Source organism: Pocillopora damicornis, chromosome 4, assembly GCF_964200805.1.
Source record: "Pocillopora damicornis chromosome 4, jaPocDami1.2, whole genome shotgun sequence".
In the NCBI taxonomy this organism is placed as follows: Eukaryota; Metazoa; Cnidaria; class Anthozoa; order Scleractinia; family Pocilloporidae; genus Pocillopora; species Pocillopora damicornis.
In genome coordinates this window covers 21,482,365-21,502,741 of record NC_142673.1, presented here as the reverse complement: position 1 = coordinate 21,502,741, position 20,377 = coordinate 21,482,365, and the positions used below count along the sequence as shown (strand labels likewise).

The window sequence follows — 20,377 nt, the reverse complement described above, 5'->3', positions numbered from 1 at the left end:
GAAACAAATTGGTAGGAAGAAGAGTACTCGGCGATAAAGAAGAAGAGAAAATTATTCCTGAATAATCAAAGAGAAAAATTGCAACATAAATTTATTATAAAGACACAAAAAGATATATCCTTACTACGAAATGTTTTACGTGTGAAACTGGGGAGAGCATGCTTCGCGTGGAAAGGATAATTTGGATTCGCTTACATGACGTAAAGGTATCAATAACAAAGATGGCGTCCGTTGTACAGAGATTTTTAACAAGAACAATAATATCATCTTCTTCTCTACCGGCTTCCTGTAGAAAAACTAGGATGCACATTTGTGCAGTGCTAGCTTCATCTCACGAAGATCCACTGGTGGGTGTTAATATGATGTTCACGTAGGTAAACTTCTATTCGTTTCTGTCGCTGAAGACTTTGGTCCTCATTTGGGTCTATTTTTCTTATCCTCATCTCGAGCTCCTTATGGGTTACACAACTATGATTCGCTTCTTTTCTAGGGTTAGTACCTATTTGAAGATTTTATCCGCAGGTTTAAATTGTTCTCTCTGCTTTTCTTTATTTTTTCTCTGGAATTGAAAAACTCTCCTCGATAAGAGTCACGGGGTAAGCAATCAAGGGTCGGAAAGGCTCGGGAATTTTGGATATTTAGATCTTGCTGTAAGACGTAACTAATGTCACAGGTTAAGGAATGAAGGCCCGATTATTATAGTCTGTGCAGTATTTGGCAGGCTTGGTGAAGCGTCAGCCATTATTCTCGCCTCTAATCAGCCCCCCTTCCCATACGCCTAGAGGAGAGGGTAAGTTATCTTTCAAGTCAGACTACTGGGTGGACCATTAAGTTTTGGCTGAAATTTGCCAGAAGTTTTTCAAGGGAGGATTTACTGTAACAAGACAATTCTCTTTTTTTCTCTGGTTTTGAAGGGCATCAAAAATAGGAGTAAAACATTAGAAGAACATCAGAAGCAACAAATGGCCAGAGGTCTCCCCAAAAAGCGGCCAGTTGATGGTGTCAAGCATGTGGTAGTGGTAGCATCTGGCAAGGGAGGAGTTGGAAAATCCACCACCTCAGGTATAAATCGCAAGTCACTGAATGAAGTCTTCATTGACATATAGTTCCTGACTTTGACATATATATGTATATCAAGTAGTTCCTGATATCTTTTCACAAATGTTTTTGAAAATAACTAATTTTCAGAGTAGTAGTTATAAGTTCCCATTTCAAGTTATTGGTTCCTTTTTTAATACCAATTCAGTCAAATATAGTGTGTATATAGTATCTGCTCCTATTCTTTTGGGTCGGGGATGGGTAAGGGGGGGGGGGAGTATTTAGTTCTGGATACTATAGAAATGTGTACCAAATGTCTGATCTAAATGGTGTAATATGTCCAACATCAGATGAAAAGGAGTCACAAAGCCCTTCCTTTAGTTGCTATGACATACCCTTAGTGTGCAAGTAGTCATGTGAAGGGAAAACAAGCCTAGTGTCAGCTAATATGGTGTTGATCCTTGCTGGTTCTGTTCATGTGTTCTTCCTTTTTGTTGAGTTCTACAAGCCATAATCATTGGACCATCAAATTTTTCTTAGGTTTAGACCTCTTCCAAAACTCTTCTAAAATTGATATGGATGAGTTACTAATTGTGAATTTCTTTAACACATTTAGTTTATTCAGATATTGATTTGACTTTTGTTACTTTTCCTAGTGAATCTGGCTTTGGGAATGCTAGCAAGCAAACAGGTTTGAAGTTGAAATTTAGAGTAATGTTGTACATAATTAAATCAAGCATCTCATTGCTAGTTGTGGTGAATGGAGTAGCAGCAAATTTCCATCTTACAGTTTCTAATTTGCAAATTTTGAGAATTTGCCTTTGCCTCAAGGCAGAGACCATAATTTAGGAGATTTTCTGGTATGACTGGTCTTTGTATCATATTGCTTTAATTATTGATTACTACTAATAACATTTCTCTCTGAAAGCTTATTAGTACTTTTCCATGCATATATGTGTCATGAAATGTTTCTACCCTGACAGTAAGGGTGGGGGGGGGGCAGTCCTTTGTGTAAGTGTATGAGAACGAGGAAGATCTTCAAAAGGCTACAGCTGTGTTCAACAAATCCTTTCCACTAATCAATACCCTATACTTTGTTTTAAAATTGTTTTTGTTTTTTTTTTGATGGAGAGAATAATTAAAATATGCAGATCTACTCGATAGATTTAGCTGCCTTATGCACTTTCTATCATACCTCTCAGGCTGTTAAGGGTTGTTTAGGTCTGTTTGGGTTGAGAAGAGGAAGGAAACAACTGTTATGATTTCACAGTTGATGATAGACATGAATAGAAACTGTGTCATTCAAGGAAAGAAAGAAACATTTTTTTTTCACAAGCCTCAGAAATGTTATGATTTTTTCTCTTGAATTTTTTCTCTGCAGGAAAAATGTTAGTCAAACTATCTGTCTTAAATTTAAGAAACAGCTATTTTTCTTGTACTAGTCTTTGCGTGTTGGGCTTCTTGATGCAGATATTTATGGACCATCTATACCAAAAATGATGAACTTAAGAGGACAGCCAGAGCTAACAAAAGGTTGGAGCTCTGTGATTATCATGATCTGAATAAAGGCATGCTTCAGTTATCTTTATCCACAATGTTGCAGTTGAACCAAAAGCTACTATTGCTGGAAGAGAGCTGATCTCAATTGTACCCCAAATGGCAGCTCCTGTCCATTTTGTGTCAAGAGGGGTCATTTAGAAAACAAAGTTGATGTTTATGATCAAAGAAATGACTGTAACCTAAATTTAGACCCAGAAATGTGGCCCATGATATATTAGTCCACAATATCTGACTAAACTTTTTAAAAATTTTAAGAATGGCTGCCTGTCAGGATCGAGAATTGTCCGTCAACGACCATTTTGGTGAATTGCTCATATTTTGCTCAAAGATACCCTTTGATAAACTATTTTCAAAAATCATGTTTTTAAGTTTCAGGGATTATTAAATTTTCATAAATTTGCGAAAATCTGAAAACGCGGTTTTCAGGCTTCCGGAGCTCAGGCTCCGCATGACGCACAGTCAAAAATTAACTGCAAAAACCAAGCCCCGTTTAAGGATAAAAATGGAATCAATCAACACCAAACTTTACACGATATTAGGACAGCTATTCTCATTCAATTCTAGCGAGTGATTTTTTTTGGGCACATCAATTTTGGGATTACTTAAGCCCTTGAAAGAACATCCTCACAGACCGCGTAAAATGGCAGCGAAAAACGGGTGATATTTCACGCGAAAAAAATGTACCTGGTACCACATATTTTAGATTTTCAACAACATATTCGTGAAATATTGCTATTTTCCATTCATTGTGGAAAGTGTGATGCTCGGAATCGCATTGCTTCCCTTCGAAAATGGCAGAAGTGTTTGTGACTTGAGCGAGCAAAATGATGCAAAGTGTGTAAACAAACAACAAGGTAATTTAATCATATCGAGTTGTTAAATCTCCAAATTAAATCCGGCCTCTGCTGTGTCGGTTTGTAGCTCGGAAAATGTAAAGTGACAAGTAAATTATTCCGTAAGATATTTGAAAAGGTTCTACAAAATATTTTTTGGCTAAAAATCTGCAAGTGAAGTACATATTACATTAGCACCAACTCACATTCAAGTAATGCAAAAGATACATTCGAGAGAAGCTACTTAGTAGAGTAGTACTTGATTCCATGCTGATAAATTAGATTTTTTTTATCTTTTACTTTGAGAACTCATTTTCTGTAGGTTTAAATACATGGAAAGGCGACTTTACACCTTCAAAGTAATTAAATGCAAGGCGACAGTTCTTGTTATCCTAGTGATTATCAATGTCACTCAACGTAACGCCATTGGAAACGTGTCGGGGGTGCTGAAACATACCCGCGTAGAAACTGCAAATGAAATAATTATGTCGTTAAATTATAGAAAGAAATCCCGCACTTCAAAATGAGCGGAAAGAAATGTAGGTTGAATACTCTCACGTCTGTCAGTTTGCATGTGTCAGCTACCAGATGAGTAAACTTCATTACCGATGTGAAGACCAGAAAAGGAAAGTGAGGGTCAATATTGGCATGATTAAAAGAAAAACAGAACAAAACGAAAGAACTTCTAATTACTCTACGAGCTTTAAAAATGAGATAACTAGTAACTGAGGATTAGGAACGAGTCACCGTTAATTCGTTTCTTCCTCACTTTTCTATTCTGCTAAACTAAAGAGAAAGTCAGCATCACGATGACTTTTGGCAAGTACATTTGCTGACAATCTCTTTCAGTAGAGCCAAGTACGGGGCCTTTTTACGCATGGGCTTTGATGGTATATCGAGGCCAAGGTCTTCACACATGTGCTGCAGCATGGGTAGCTTCAAGATCTTCAAAGAGTCATTTAGCGCCATTTCACAAAGATCGTACTGATCGTAGATCAGGGGATGGTCAAGTTGTATTGACGCGACAGTCTCCTTTGCTTCGCTAAAATTACTCTCCTCTTGAGCTGCTCGGATATCAGCCTCATCAGGATCTCTCTGGCGTACTAAGGCACTCTGTCTTGAGAAGAAGGAGGTGATCTGGGTGGTTGTGAGGAATTCCGATGACTGGAATAGTCGTGCACCATCGGTGCCCCGGGCACGCCGCATTTCTCGAGCAACTACCTCTGCGTCAAGCTTGTGGCCTGTCGTCTGCCCTATTCGAAATTTAGATAAAAGGTACGACTTTTGCTTTTCACTGAACTTGTAAGCCTTCCTTACTACTCTAAGAGCCCATCCTTCTTTCAGAGAAACACGAGAATCTTCCTGTCGTACAGGGGCTTGAAGCGATGGCAGCTTTCCCACACCTTCCTCCAAATACGATTTGTAGCCAATTTTTGCCAAGTCCATTAAAGAATTTTTTTTCTGGTACCCTGGTACATTTTTCAAGTGACAAGTGCTTTTCTAAGGCTGAAAGCCTTTGAAAAACACGAGTGCAGCCGTCTTGAGGACATGAATACACCCCTGCTGCCTGGCCACGTTCTATGGAAGCTGTCTCTTCAGCCACATTTTCTTCCCCTGACGATTTGTGGGGGGTACTTTTATAGGAACGGAAATCTCCTGCAGAAAATGATGGCTGCAGAATCCCTTGTCCAGGACCTTCAAAAGATATAAGAGAAATATAAATATGACAGCCACACAGCTAAGAAATAATTATCTTGCATCAACGCGTAGCCCTCAGAGGCAGCCCACGACAGAATACCGTGTAAGAGGGGTTTAAAATACTCACCCCTTTTTCTTGTGTTTTGTTTGTTTGAGCAGCGTTTTGTAAACATTTAATCTCTTATGGAAAGTCTTTTATGTTGCATTGCGGATAAAATTTTTCCCTTATTAATAGAAAGCTAGTCGATCTGCAGCCCCTTTCCCGCCTTGCGGGTCGCTGAAATCAACGCGGACTATCTTCACTCCGGTGTTCGCTGAAATTTCTAGGCACTTCGTTAACGTGCGGGAGGAGTGGTAGCAGCCGGCGTTATCTTGCTTGAAGTAGGCCTTGTTGATTTCAGGATATTCTTGCTTCAATGTGGCTAGAACATGTTGCATAATCGCGGTAACGGCAGAACTTCCTTGGGTACAGGACTGAATCACATGGATAAAGGCTTGCCACTATAGCACACCCTCTATTCGTCTGTATACCACAGATATGTGCCAAGAAATACCCCGCTTACCAAACCAGTCTGTCTGTGACTCGCGGTATCTCTGAGACAAGAACTTCATGGCCCAGTCATTTACTATGAATACTGTTCCAGAATTAAGGGCATCGATGACGTCCAAACGAGCCTGATCTTGATGGGTCGACCTCAGCAAATGGCACTTCCATGACTGGATGGCAAGCGTAGCAGAGCTAACGAGAAACAAAGCTTCGTCTTTGTCTTCTTCTGTGGTAAAAGATGCTTCATCGACCGCAGTAGATATGTCGTTCAGGGTCGAATGCAAGCTTTCACATTGGTCACAGAAATCGTCATGGCTGTGTTTGCATTGCTGCCGCAGGTCAGAATCTTCGGTGTCACTCAGAGCAAATACATTGCAATGACTTGCAACGGGAGAAGAAGAGCTCACGTGAACCTGAGTGAAAATAGGAAACACAGCTTGACACAAAGCATGGATTACCATGTTACTGAAACATTAGCGACAAAAAATATTTGCAATATGTATGCTTCATGTTATCTAAATCGAATAACCTCAATAATCTGAGAAGATAAAATCTATTACAAGCACAATTTATACTGATAAAAAACGAATACCAAGAGCAAAAACCGACGTATATTTCCCAGTCAGGGTGGACCTGTCATCGGAACGGTTTTTTCGTGCCATACTTCCATCCATTTGTGAAATAAGATCACCCTGCTTGAAAAACATAATCCAATTTTCTTGGAACTCTTAACACTTTCGGTTGCTTACCTTGAAATCACCCTTCAGGTAGAATTTGGCCACCTTTAATGATTTCACGTATCGCACTTGCCACTCCTTTCCACGACCAAGCTCCCCCAATTGAAGAACCAAGCCTTCTAGTTCATTGAACGCACGCGCCCCGTCTGCTGCAAAATAGTCAAGGCCTTGGAGAGACTTTCTGGTCGAGGCCTTGCATTCATTTAGAACACGCAGCATCGTCCGCTCGCTGAACGCCTCAAATCCAGTCTCTTTGCAGTACTGGGTATACTGACGCACTATCCTTTGCGGTATCATGGTGCGAATAACATTGGGTACTTCAACCAGTTGTCCAGAGGAGAGCTTCAGTGTTTTTTGTCCAAATGGCAGATCTTGCACCAAATGGGGACTTGTTATATAAGATAAAAAGTGATCCAGTTGTCTTGGGTCGACTCCTATCTTTGATGAAGGCTGGGGGGTCACTGAAGCGCCGCTTCCGTGCTGAAGACGATGCAGATTAGCTATGGTAAAACGATATCTACTTAAGCCAGGTATGAATCTCGAGATATCATTATAATTGGAAACACCACTCATCATCGAAAGAATTTGCCGTCTTGTGTCCCACCCATGGGCTTTGTCATATGCCTCAGCTAAGACCTGGAGGTAGCATTTGGAAGTTTCGGAGAGTTCGTCCAGCCCGAGTGCTTCGTTCATGGCAGGATAAGAGACGACCGCTTGCCAAAGAGAACCTGCACAACTGGGTGTTAGGTCGTGGAGCACAGAAGAAAAAATCTCTGCGGTTCGTCTAGTATACCGAAGCTTAGTGCTGTCACTGGCCTTTTCCCACTCAACCCAAGGTTGAGAGACAGGTTCAATGTTTTTGGACACCAGATACTCGTTCAACTTTTCACGGGAATTTGGCTTTGAGGTGATGCTCTCTTCACTCGTTGAGGAGACGAGGCTTGCAGTATCGGGACTGAGAAACGTCTCGTCATCCTTCAACCCTTGGGATGATATTTCCAGAAACATCAAGTCCTTCTCTAGACCATCAGAAGATGACTCACTGCCAGCACTTGATTCCTCTCCTGGACGGTCTGTTTCCATCTCATGAACCTACGAAAAGGTTTGCTCTATAAGCATCAAATCTCTAAAACCGATTTCTTTGTATATGTTTGTAGGGAATCAGTTTCGGGTAATAAAAAATCTCAGCAGCACCAGGTACTGTTTCGGGACATCCAGAAAACAAACAAATGTGGGACAGGAATTAGCCTACCAAAGTGCGGCATTGCACCGCTCCCCTTCCCCACCCCTCAAATAAAAAAAAGTGACCGAAAAGCAGTGAGTTTTACTGGTCAACGAAGGAGCCTTGTCCCAGATTAACAACTGTGTTTGTCACGCTGTGTTTGTGTTTGTCACGTGTTTTTTCTTCCTCGATTTTTTTTCCAATTTCTATGCTCTTCTAAAAATGACTCTTTTCCTTTTAAAAAACAAGATTGAGATCATCAATTCATATTTGAAGCTTACCATTGTCTGTTGTTCAGGTATCTGCACCACTCGAGGCTCTTTAGGGGTAGACACAGTACTTGCTCCAGCGCCCTCCGCCGGCGTCTGTTCATCTGCAACTTGCATGCAGATAAACTCGTCGCATCGCCTACAAATTGCTTTTATTAAAAAAAAAAAAAAAGAAAAGTAAATAACTCATATCAATTACTATTTCTAGGTATAAAGTAATCAATCTGTCATCAATCAATGGATTATCAGCTACTCAGACGAGAAAAAAACGTTGGCAATATAAATTGCAGTTTCCTCACAAATATAAAATTTGCTAGCTTGAGAAAGTTGAAACTTATAGTGCTTTTTTTTGTGTGTAAGGTATTACAAATAAACGTGAGAAAAAGCACTTTCATGAGAACATTTATCAACAGAAGCAATTCAACTTACGTGACCCAACTGGAACTAAGGTGTTGGTGTTGCAAAAAATATACATCGATTTTCGGCTATCCACACGGTTGCTTCCTTTGGCACTTGAGGACTTATGTGTCGCTAGATCCTTGGGAATTGCACAAAGGGTTTTCATAGTCCTCCAACGTATGCCAAAGTCTGCCCTATGGCGTGGGCAAATAGTCAGGGTAAGATGTTTTTGCTCAAATGAGAAAACACCTGTAAAAAATATAACACCAATTAAATCTGTTGCAGCACTCATTCATAAGCACAATAAAGTTACCTGAAAACACACAAAATCAATATTTACCGGCTCTGGCTAATAGCAGCTTCATTTCAGTTCTAGAACTTTCATCTGCACTCAGTCCAAGAGTCGATAGATGTCCAGTTACATCTTTCGTGCAATCCTCGAGTGTAATGCCTTCCACCTGACCAGGATAATCAGGAGATCGCCCGCAAGGGGTCACCTTACCAACTAGCGTTATATAGCTACAGAGAGCCATAAAATGACAAGAAATAATAACTTCTGATGAGAGCACGTATGAAAGCTCAAGACTCGTCCGTGAAATAACTTTCCTTAGATCTGTTACGAAATTTCAACCATTTGCGCAAGAGCTTCGTGGGCAGTGATGACGTGACAGGCTTTACCACGAGAGAAAATTGTGTTTGAATTACAGCATCTTGGTCAAGATGGTGCGAGATGTTGGAAGCTCAATGAAAATACATCTGAGATTGAAGTATAATAGTGTTATCGTGTAGTTATCAGACCTTGAGTAAAGTTTTTGTTTTCAGTCTTTGGTATATTTCATGATGACAGCCCATTTAGGGTCTCATGTGGTGCGGCCAGTGTTTGTTGAGACCGGATGTCGGTTAATTATGATAAATAGGAACAATTTGCGTTAATACGCTGAACTGCTTGTAAAGAATGCTGTTCTCCTTCTGTATTCGCTGGAATTCTTGATTTATATATACATATATATCTAAAACAAACTAAAACAAAGCCCTTGCAGCTGAAATGTTTAAAAGTCATTCAACAGACTGATCAATTGTCACAATTTTCGTAATCGTAATACTTGTAATGGTGATCGATGAAATGACTGTAAGAACATTTTCGACGGTGATTTTATTTTCTCTCAGCTCTCACACAACTCTGAATGTACGACTTCACTATAACTCAATATTTTGTGGAATACAAGTCAAACATTTCCAGAATTAAAGTTTATTTTAAAACCTTTTTCCACCAGGGAAGGAATGATAAGATTAGCGTTTGTTTACACAACACACATCATTTTGCTCGCTCTGGACACAAACATTTATGGTATTTTCGAAGGGAAGCGGTCCGATTCAAAGCATCAAAGTTTACTCAGGAAATAAATAGTATCATTATATTACGAATATCAAGTTAAAAAATTGAAAAATGAGGTACCAGGTACACTTTTATCGCGTTAAATTTAACCTATTTTTTGCTGTCATATTAAGCGCTCTTTGAGGGTGTTGCTAAGAAGACTTAAAAATTCTCAGTATCAATGTGTACAGAGAAATTAACATAGTGAAAATGGATGGGAAGGCTTTTTCTTATATCGTGCGAAGTTTGGTGTCAATTGAATTCATTTTAAGCCTTCAACGGAGCTTGGTTTTTGCAGTGAATTTTTGACAATTTGATAGGCGGAAAACCGCACTTAAACCGCGTTTTCAAATTTTCGCCAATTTCTAAAAATTTAATAATCGTCGGAACTTTTAAACTTGATTTTTGAAAATAGTTTACCAAAGGGTATCGTTGGGCAAAATATGAGCAATTCACCAAAATGGTCGTTGACGGACGATTCTCGATCCTAACAGGCAGCCATTCTTAAATATTTGAAAATTAATACCATTGACCTGCAAGGCCCTGCGTGAAATTTTTTAAAGAATACCAGTTTGATGAAATTAGAAGATCCTCGCAGCTACGAACACTACTGAAACTAGTAGTTGTAAATAGGACCTGAAAAAAATTCAGGCCCGTACGGGATTTGAACCCATGACCTCTGCGATACCGGTGCAGCGCTCTACCAATTGAGCTAACAAGCCAACTGGGAGTTGGCTTGTTAGCTCAATTGGTAGAGCGCTGCACCGGTATCGCAGAGGTCATGGGTTCAAATCCCGTACGGGCCTGAATTTTTTTCAGGTCCTATTTACAACTACTAGTTTCAGTAGTGTTCGTAGCTGCGAGGATCTTCTAATTTCATCTCTCCACCGCAGTGCAAATATGTGAATTTTCATATATCTAAATTCTTCATACCAGTTTGAGTTAACCTGTGTCTTTTATTTGTGTAAAGAAAACATGATGAAGCCATTGGTGAATTTTGGAGTGCCTTGGTAAGGTCACATCTTTCATAAATTAACGTAGCATGGTATTTTTATCACATGAGGAATTAAGAATTTCTACTTCCTTAGGTGACTGCTAGTTACTCATGCTTCCACTTAACTCTATCAAATTGTGTTCAATGTATTGTCTGTGATAAAACAGTCATCATACGATTATTATATTTTCACTTCTCAGTATGTCTATGGGTTTTCTGGTAGAGGAAGGGGCACCAATTGTGTGGAGAGGATTAATGGTGAGTTCACTCTGATTAACCCTTTTAACTCTTGAAAGTAATCATCATCATCATCATCATTTTATATGTCTATTTAACAATAAAAGAAACTTCATCTACAGTATTATAATTTAGAGGAGGGAGACCCAAGGTTGTATGGGAGAGGCCACCTCACTTACAAAGATTCATTTAGAAAAGAGCAAGTGCTGTAAATGTGTGACTTGGCCGATCCAGTGAATATTTAATTACAAACTCTTACATTTTTGTTTCAAAGCTAAGAATATTTGACAAATGAGTGAGTGAAACAGGAAGAGAGTTCCAAATGTTAGGATCTTGGTGGAGAATTGTAAATTGCTTGAGATTTGTACCACACAAATGCATAGCCATGCACTCTTTCTCATAATAATTAGATCATTCAATACATGATTCAACAAAAAGGTGACACAAATACACACACATCAGCTGGAGGGTGTTATCTCAACAAAACATTAAATTCTCCCAACTGATTTGAAGGAAATTTATACCAGCTTTAAGGAAGAATTACCAAATTGAACCAAATCTCAAAAATGAAAGTAACTTTGATTATGTTTAATTATTAAATTTTAATTTGGTATTTGACACAAAAGGTGATGTCTGCTGTGGAAAAGTTAATACGACAGGTTGCATGGGGAGAGCTGGATGTTCTAGTGATCGACATGCCTCCTGGCACAGGAGATACCCAGCTGTCAATCTCACAACTCATTCCTATTTCAGGTGAGCTAGGCAAATTTTGGGTGAGGGACACAATTATCTGAAGTCTTGAAATAAAGCTCTGGTGCACATTTTGTGACTGAATAAATTAATGGGAAGTGTCCTCTGGTCAGTCAGTCCTAAGGGATTGGAATATTACCAAATGTTGTGCACACCATGTCCAAGAAAATGTAACAGGTGACAAAGAAATCTGCCTGCTTTGTGAACCAGCTAACTTTTGCTAACTATGGTAGCATGAGGAGATCTTTAGTATTACTTTCACCAAGTTGTGATGCTGGCCCCAGTTGTTCAAAAGGCAGTTAAGGCTATTCGACAGATACATTGCTATCCAGCGGACAAGTGCTAGCAAAAGGTAGTGTGCTACACATTGAGTAAAAATTTATCCAGTGGATAGCATTATCTACCCTTTCAAACAACTGGGGCCTGGTATCACCCTGCATTTGATGGGGTTAAGTGAAAATTCGTTAGTACCCATTAACCACCCTAGTGGAGAGTCTTTTTAACAAAATCTATTAATGGCCTCAGCCGAAATGGGTCCCAAATAATAATTTTATATACTGATACACATTTGTGCAGGTGCAGTGATAGTCACCACACCACAGGATATTGCACTGCTTGATGCTTGTAGAGGCACAGAGATGTTCAGAAAGGTTGATGTACCAGTAAGTGTTGCACAGAATGTTAAATGGTAATAGGGTGATCTTAGCATTGATTTTCTTTTTTTCAAATTGCACATTCTTTGATGAGATAATTTTTTCTCTCTTTAAAATCAAGGTTATTGGACTAATTCAAAATATGAGCCATTATGTATGTCCTAAGTGTGAACACAAAGCCTACATATTTGGAAGAGATGGTGCCAGAGGTGTTGCAAAGGAAATGGACTTAGAACTCTTGGGTAAACACAACAAATTATTCATTACTTCTTAAGTTAAGAGTTACAAAATAAGTTTTAATTACTGAATTCCTAGTAGAAACAGGATTAAAAGAGTACACTTATTTAATCCCCCAGTTTCTATTTTCCAGACTTGAGGTTGGGTCAAATTTCATGGCCTTCACAGAATATTGGTTAGTTATGGTTTGCTCAAATATTGTAAATTTCCCAACCACATTCTAAGACAATTCTTTGGCCAAGGTGATGTATGCAATTTATCGTCAATATAATTGTTAATTTTGTTCCTAGGTGATGTTCCCCTTCATACTGACATCAGGGAAACCTCAGATTCAGGAAAACCCATTGTAGTTTCTCAACCTGACAATCCTCAGGTAACTTACCAATACTGATTTTGAATTGTACTGGTTCCGCTTGTCAAATCAGGTAGTTCACCTGACTTTGGAAAATGTTTTATTTGGAATGCTTTCAACACAATGCCCTTCACATACACTACTCAATTACTTTATTATTATTGGAAAACTGTTTTTGTGGGACTGCAGAAGAAAACAAATACACCCTAAAATACAAGGTTATCAGAACAAGATAGCTATCAAATAAGAAATTGAAAGAAAAATAAATAAGAAAAACTTCTTTGAAAAGAAATGGATATTCAAATGAAAAGGAATGGTTTAATAATTTAAAAAATCTTAAGCCGATTTGCCTTCTATCCTGTTTTTTTCTCTCTCTTTTTTTTTTTTACGTTATGTTGCTTGGTTTAATTAGTTTAATTTGTTTAATTTCTTAAGCTGAAAATAGGGTAACTGCATAAGATTGTTAAATATATCGAATTGTTATCATTTTTAACCAATTTTATAAATGTGAAATTGTAACTGTGTAAATGAAAGGTCAGAATAAAAAAAAAAAGGAAAAAAAAATACTGATGACTCTAGACCTCTGACTTATTTGATAACCCGTTTAGCCCTGTATTGATTTTTAATTTTCTGGTATCCAATTAAAACAGACTTATGCCTACAAAATGATTGCTGGTCGTGTTTTGGATAAACTTTCCCTGATAAAAGAAACTACCAGGTGACAAGGAAACATGCAGACAAGCTGTTGTGATAAAGTTGCTACAAAGGAAGATTGACTTGTTAGCTGGAAATGTCAGACAGTCAGTATGAAAGAGTAAACACAAACAAAGTCACTGTTGACTGCTTTGTGAAACTGCAGCACAAAGATTGTTGTGAAGCTGATAGAAATACAATGGAAATCCCCTTAACAAGAAGAGGAATTATCAGGTTTTTTCAGCCAATGAATTCAAGATTATGAACACCATTTAAAGATTACAGGTAGAAGTACTGCCAGAAATTATTTGACTGCTGGAGGCATTCTTACATGGACAGCAAATGAGACAGGCTTCACACATTTGAGAAAAAGCATGTGAGAAAAATCAATGATAATAGCTATTTATTATATAATAATAATAATATTAATAATATGAAAATGTTCTTAAGATAGCTATCTCAAGATGTCCCAGAGGCACAAAGGAATGCTAAGTCACCAGTAACAAGAATTAGCTTTCCGACTTTGAGATTGAAAAGGGTATAGCTCAAAACATTTTCCCTTAGATATTTTGTCGAATCACAGGCAAAATAAGTCACAACTGGAAAGCCACTTCCTGTTTTTAAACAAGAACAAACAAGGCTATGATGAATAAATTCGTCACCTTTGAATATAAAAGGGCTTGAAGTCTCATTGGGAGGAAGGTGAAATAAAGGGAGTAATAACCTTGAAGAGGATACTTTGTACATTAAAACTGTCCTTCAAGCATGAATAACTGAGTGCACAAACAAATTGAAGTAAGTTGATGCCATCACGCCATGAATAATGACCAGTAGATCTCAAAAGTCTGTTGATTTTCCCCTAAAGTCCTTTCTTACTGGATTTACTTAGGTTTTGTTTCTGCATCAGAAACTCGCCTAATGTAAATGGCATCTTCTGGATGTCTAGTAAAAGAAATAAAATGTTTTGTGTCAACTAAAGCTTGATGTGACTTTGCAAAATGCTAACCAAGCTAACTGTCCAGTTTGTAAAATACAGTGTGAGATGTCTATTTTTTTTCCAGCCAAACAAAGGATAACATGTAACCTAAAGGAGCACTATGTTTCATTATCTAACTATCATGACACCTGTTATCTCAAAGGTTCTGTGCATTTGTAGCTCTTGGCAAAATGGTGGATGGAACATAATATCATGGCACTATAATTGTATATTAATATGATGTAACTTACTCCTTCTCATCCTCTTCATACATGTATGACACAGCTATGGCCAGCAGGCTGCCATCATTACTGAAGCTCAATGATGAAATACTGGTTGGGTAACGATGAAACTGAAAATGCAATTAGACATGATTAATGTCTGATCTTTTACAATGACCAGGCCTTGCAGAATCATCTTAAACTGTAATTTTAATGTCACAACACTATGAGCTGTTTTCATGGGACAGAAAATATATTTGAAACTGTAGAGTGCATTTGATCATGCTTACATGAAATTTGTGCTGCACAAATCTTAATTGTTATTAATATTATCAAAAGCAATTTGAAATAACACCAACATGAAGAATGTAAGAATTAACATTAAAATGAGGGAACAAGGTTGGTTATGTATGGAAGAAATCAACAGAAGATGCAAATGACAGTAGTTCTCATAACTGTTTTGTGATCGGGAAACTAAGACAAAGAGTTCCTCCTTTAAAATCAGGTAGTACTATGGAAAAGTATCTCCATATCACACTTCAAATAAATATTTTTCTTTCTTAACACTGACCATAGGATTTCTAATTTGAACTTTATTTGGGTACTTTTCCACCATTTTGTTGTGCATTACCTGCTATACAGGTTAATGGTAAGAGATGTAATTTTTTAATATATTCACTGATACCTGGCAAAGTCGCTTTTTATTGAAGCCATCCCAAATATTTACGAAACCATCTGAACCACCAGTGGCAAATGTGTTGTGTCTGAAATGATTGGAGTGGTAAAATACACATTAATTTACTCATCAGGCTCTGGTGGTTAGAACAGTGGATAACAATACCCACTGGATAAATCACTATCCAGTGGGTAGCGCCGTATGTTTTGTTCACACTTATCCACTGGATTGCATTATCTGCCCTTTGAACAACAGAGCCCAGATCTGGTAGTAAACCCTGATTGCCATTGAAACATTACTGAGACAAATGCACAAATAACTCATGGACAAAAAAAGGATTTAGGACAGAATGTTCCAAAAGTGAAATAACGAAAAAGAGCAATATCGAAATGTAGGAGATCTGAAAGGTAACAAGTAGTCCAGGGTCACAGATAATGGCACGTCAACAAGTAAGTGAGCCAAAAAGGAAAATCAATTCATATTACTTGAAACCTACAGGTTTTGTGTATTCAGATGTTTCTAATTTTCTGTCAAAAATTTCTTTGCTCTGAAAGTGTGCCTACTAAAACAATACTAAACAATAATGATTGGCATAATATTACAGGGTAATCCAGCAATCAATTCAATTCTTTAGGCCCATGCAGGTGTAGGTTGGTGGTACTCAGTACCCCCAAGTCTTCAAGTTACCAGGGGTTTCCTCAGATTGAACATGAAAGAGGCATACAAAACTCACACATTATGGAAAGATATAGCATTAACAGGATATATATTTTCCATTCCTTCTTCTTTGATTCGGTGGCACTTAAAGGCATATTTCTTTTTCTGAACTTCTGGGCTTGGGTCAAAGTATTCCACAGCTACTCTGCCCTCAATAGAGCTCAACACGTACCCTGTGATACCAAAGGTCATAGAAAGCTGTTACTAGTGATTCAATGTGACTATATGCAACTTTCTGTACAAAAAGGATTGTCACTGTCAAAATGGTACTCTTCATTTGTCCAAATGCACTCATTTAACTGTATGACAATTTTGTTGATTACACCAACTAACACACTTCCTGGTGAAACTGAGCCTAGCTTAAACAACTAAAGTATGGACAGCCAAGGTTTGCCTGCACATGTATACATGAAAGCAATGCAGAAAAACTAGTGTTCCCCAAGTTAAACCAAACACCTGGAAGAGAAATGAAGTAAGTCACACAATAACCAATGAATAAATGGGGTAAGTTTCAAAAGAAACTGTGGTGCTGCATTGGTTAGGAAGATACAGCAAGATAATTTGGTTTTATCAACTAATTTGAAAATGTAAATTAGCCACCGTACAGGGTTCCAAAAGCTGATGTTTCAAGCATTAGCCCTTCGTAATTTGTACTGACAAAGTGCAAACACTTGAAGTGTCAGCTTTAGGAACTCTTTACCATGGCCAATTTACATTATCAACTTGCATGTTAAAACCAAATTATCACATAATAACCAGTCTTATATAAAGTTAAAAATTACCTTGCTTATTTGGGAAAGTGCGGATACATCTTGTTTGGTATTTCAGACTAGATTCCCTTCTTTGTTGTACATATGTCTGTGAAAAATGTGCACCAGTAATGGGTACAAATAATCTAATTTATTGATTGATTATTTAATGAAACTCAGCCAGTGCACTTACATTGGTCAGAATCCCAACCAAGACATATCTTATTTGCTGGCATTATCCAAATAGAGGTATAGATTCAAAATGGATGTACATTGACCAGAGCTAAGTTATGGGTAACTGCAGATATCTAGTTTTAAAGACAGACATTTCTCTAAACAGGTATCTGTTAGCATTGACCTTTTATACAAATCACTGTTAGCAGCTTAAAAACATAATTATTTTGGTCTTACCATGTTCCTGAGATCCCATACCATAACACGCCTTCCAGCCTAAAAGATAGCAATATGAACTGAAAATTAATTAAGCTCACTTATGGTTCTGTAAATGTAAAATTTCATTAACCCTCAGGCCAGATGGGAAGTCAAAAAAAGAAATGACAGTGAATTTATTTGTATCCATTTTATAGTACTTACTGTGCCAACAACAAGACGCTCATCAGATGAAGCCATTGTGTAAACCTAAGAAAACCAACCAAAACATATTCAGTCAAAGGATATCTTTTAGCACTTACACCCTTCTGTACTTATACACCAGTCAGAGTTCTATGGATGGCCAGGTAATTAATTGATAAATGAGGAAAGTGTTAACCCTTTCATTCCAAAGATGTGATTGTTAATTCTCCTCTTTAGCTGCTGCATATTTCCTTGTAAATCAGTTACAAGAATTTGTTGTCAGATCAAGATAACAACTTCTATCTGATAAGTTTGATTATTCACATTACCTATTTGCTAGAGAATGTATGGATATAAAAGGGAGAAATTACATTTTAATCACTTCTGGGAGTTAGAAGATTGATGACATCAATCATTACATTATGACACTATGAGTGTCTTGGATTCCAAATTTTAATAACACTCAAACCATTATATCTAAATTTCTCATGGCAAGAATGTTAAGCACCATTTATTTAAGCAAGAAGGATCTAAACCAAACTATAATGGACAAATTTAGTACTATGTAATTGTGATACGGAGCAGTAGGTTTGCTTTAAATACGTTGTTGAATTCTTTTCTAGTTGGCATCTGCTAAAATCAAAGTGGACTACAGTTACACAGTTACAGACCTTTTCAGGTTGCTCATATGATCCAGTACACTGATTTGTTCTTGGGTCCCAAAGTTTGACATACTTGTCCCAGCTACCAGTTGCAATTAAACCTTGAAGAGAACAAATACTGGTATTCATAAATTACTGCATTAAAGCCAAACTCTGGATATTTGTCTGTTTCCCAAATCAGAGAAACATGCACAAAATGTGAAAACCACAGCTGTATAAAAATCAGATTAAAAAAAATGTATCACCCAAGTCAGTAATTGGTTGTCATAATTCTTCAAGTCATTCAGTTTCTAGCACAGTTTCACAGGTTACTTGTTAAGACTAACTTCTTCAGTACTTAACCCTATACACCCTAAGATCAGTATGCATATTCTCCATACTATTTTCTATACATTTCCTTAGGTGCTGAAAAGGAGATTTTGCTTAACAATCAAGAGCTTCTGTACTTGTTGATCATTTCCAATATTCTCATGACCTTAATGTTTGATTCACTAAAAGGAGAAATTAGAAGCTAGTCACTCTTAGGGGTTTAAAAGGGTTAGGTATATCTTGAACAGAACCTCTACAGATTACAGAGCATAAGTAATGATTACACCTACTATAGTTAAATTTGCAATTTTCATGTTATCATACCAGGAGTTGGACAGTGCTCCACGCATTTAATTGCATCATCATGCATTCCTAAAACTTGTTCAGCTGAAGTGTTTAGATCTACACTGAAGAAACAATCAATAATTTAAAATAACAAAAGTTTGACGCTAAGTATGCTGCATTTCCCAAAACAACTGCTAACAAACAAATAAACAAACACATTTATTGTTATTTTTACAGTTACAAATATAGTGCAGACACAACTCACATAAAGTACAGGATTGTCAAGTCAAGTTGTGTGGCTACATAATGTGGCTTCCCCTTTTTGGCTTTAAAAATAATCGGTTCCCAAAATATGAGCTTATAGGTGTAAGTGGTGTAGACATTCAAATATTTCAAACCAGTTTAAAAATGCTCATTTTTTTTAGTCATCAAAATCTAAAGAGTCTCACAATTTCCTTAAATATAGAGGGTTTTTTATCTGTGGCCTCCCTCAACTACTCCACCTCTTTTCTTGAACCAGGTTGGCCTTTTTCAAGTCAATAATTTACAATTCTAGCAAAAGAACAGGTATTATCACAATTTGATTCATTCTACTTTTCCTTCATTTCTTTCAGTGGTACATGGTGTATGGGCTACATGGTCGTATCCAATAAAAAATAAGGCCACAGCATTATTTACAAATGTGCAGTGGTTTTGTAACCTTCTCCTAAGGCTTTCTGTATCAAATAATTTACACTAAACACCAACAACTATTCAAGAACAACAAGAGGGAAATAGTAAATTCAGAAGGAAGATTGTTCAACAGAGTTCTTTTTAAACACTAATCACTGCAATCCCTGGTTAGATGAAGCGTAGATTATCGCTTAGGTCGTACTTACACTTTCAGAGTATTATCAAGTCCTCCGCTAAAAGTGTGCACACCGTCTTGAAAACAACAATCTAGCACAGCATATGGGTGGTTATATTTAAGACGCATGTTGTTGTTGTGAACATCATAAAGTCTGACAGTCTGTTGGAAGTATGGTAGAAAACTTAAAGCGTTAGAAAACAGACTGAACTTAAGTCGCACGAAACTGACAGATTTAACGTTAAAGAAGTTAATTCAGAGGAAGAGATTCTTACTGTATCCCATGATGACACCACTAAAAATGAAGCCGGGTTGGGGCTGAATTTGACGGACGAAATTCCGTCTGAAGGTGGTTGTTCCAGTTGAAATTCGTTGGGTCCGTCGGCCATTTTGGAAAATGTGCGCGCTTTCTAAGTAATCGCAATGCATTGTGGGCACTCCCTTCCAGCGAAGAATCCCGCGCAATACAGCGAAATTGCGCGAAAGACATCGCCTGACTCCTTTTACCTCGTCACGCTCGAAATTTTTCTTGTAACAACAGTATGTGAAACCTAACCATCACGGTTTTACTGTTCGTATCTTCACGGAATTACTGAGATCGCGAAAAAGGGACAGGTAAAGGAGAATTCAATCAGATAAGCAAAATTGCAGATGCCGGTGGAAGAAGCTTTCCTACAGGCCTGCGAGTATGAGTGTGCAGTGGAACTAATTGAATTACATTTTGTAAATTGAATCATGATGCAAGAGATTTAGGATCGAATTTAAAGA

General features: G+C 37.7%; 4 protein-coding genes and 1 pseudogene across 4 annotated transcripts; 1 reads left to right on the top strand and 4 right to left on the bottom strand.

Annotated features, from left to right (window-relative positions):
* The first annotated feature begins 81 nt into the window (after nt 1-81).
* On the top strand, nt 82-14,572 carry LOC113671678 (iron-sulfur cluster transfer protein NUBPL). Its single transcript, XM_089202505.1, has 11 exons — nt 82-347; nt 915-1,062; nt 1,695-1,729; nt 2,481-2,571; nt 10,649-10,688; nt 10,873-10,930; nt 11,536-11,662; nt 12,236-12,321; nt 12,434-12,554; nt 12,840-12,922; nt 13,552-14,572. Exons 1-11 carry the CDS (start codon nt 159-161, stop codon nt 13,621-13,623), a joined length of 1,050 nt encoding a protein of 349 aa, XP_089058631.1. The 5' UTR covers nt 82-158; the 3' UTR covers nt 13,624-14,572.
* Nucleotides 3,824-5,344, bottom strand: LOC149047240 (uncharacterized). Its single transcript, XM_089202506.1, has one exon. The coding sequence runs from the start codon at nt 4,875-4,877 to the stop codon at nt 4,236-4,238; it is 642 nt and encodes a 213-aa protein (XP_089058632.1). The 5' UTR covers nt 4,878-5,344; the 3' UTR covers nt 3,824-4,235.
* Nucleotides 5,232-6,272, bottom strand: LOC149047239 (uncharacterized; annotated as a pseudogene).
* Nucleotides 6,281-8,163, bottom strand: LOC149047238 (uncharacterized). Its single transcript, XM_089202504.1, has 2 exons — nt 7,917-8,163; nt 6,281-7,505 (listed from the first exon to the last, which is right to left on the bottom strand). The coding sequence occupies exons 1-2, from the start codon at nt 8,019-8,021 to the stop codon at nt 6,405-6,407; spliced, it is 1,206 nt and encodes a 401-aa protein (XP_089058630.1). The 5' UTR covers nt 8,022-8,163; the 3' UTR covers nt 6,281-6,404.
* Nucleotides 12,960-20,035, bottom strand: LOC113671677 (mitotic checkpoint protein BUB3). The gene is made up of 11 exons (XM_027187925.2): nt 19,885-20,035; nt 19,641-19,771; nt 18,802-18,884; nt 18,178-18,269; nt 17,528-17,572; nt 17,345-17,383; nt 16,967-17,042; nt 16,201-16,357; nt 15,477-15,555; nt 14,822-14,922; nt 12,960-14,536 (listed from the first exon to the last, which is right to left on the bottom strand). Exons 1-11 carry the CDS (start codon nt 19,996-19,998, stop codon nt 14,476-14,478), a joined length of 978 nt encoding a protein of 325 aa, XP_027043726.1. The 5' UTR covers nt 19,999-20,035; the 3' UTR covers nt 12,960-14,475.
* Between the last annotated feature and the right edge of the window lie 342 nt (nt 20,036-20,377).

Bases quoted from the DNA above. Each gene is read 5' to 3' on its own strand.
- LOC113671678 (XM_089202505.1), top strand. From the start codon at position 159: ATGCTTCGCGTGGAAAGGATAATTTGGATTCGCTTACATGACGTAAAG. The intron at 1,063-1,694 runs GTATAAATCGCA...TACTTTTCCTAG, and splicing joins TGGAAAATCCACCACCTCAG to TGAATCTGGCTTTGGGAATG. The intron at 10,931-11,535 runs GTGAGTTCACTC...TTGACACAAAAG, and splicing joins TTGTGTGGAGAGGATTAATG to GTGATGTCTGCTGTGGAAAA.
- LOC149047240 (XM_089202506.1), bottom strand. From the start codon at position 4,877: ATGGACTTGGCAAAAATTGGCTACAAATCGTATTTGGAGGAAGGTGTG.
- LOC149047238 (XM_089202504.1), bottom strand. From the start codon at position 8,021: ATGCAAGTTGCAGATGAACAGACGCCGGCGGAGGGCGCTGGAGCAAGT. The intron at 7,506-7,916 runs GTAAGCTTCAAA...ACCTTTTCGTAG, and splicing joins TACCTGAACAACAGACAATG to GTTCATGAGATGGAAACAGA.
- LOC113671677 (XM_027187925.2), bottom strand. From the start codon at position 19,998: ATGGCCGACGGACCCAACGAATTTCAACTGGAACAACCACCTTCAGAC. The intron at 17,043-17,344 runs GTAAGACCAAAA...CATTTTTCACAG, and splicing joins TATGGGATCTCAGGAACATG to ACATATGTACAACAAAGAAG. The intron at 16,358-16,966 runs GTAATTTTTAAC...TTGGTATCACAG, and splicing joins CACTTTCCCAAATAAGCAAG to GGTACGTGTTGAGCTCTATT.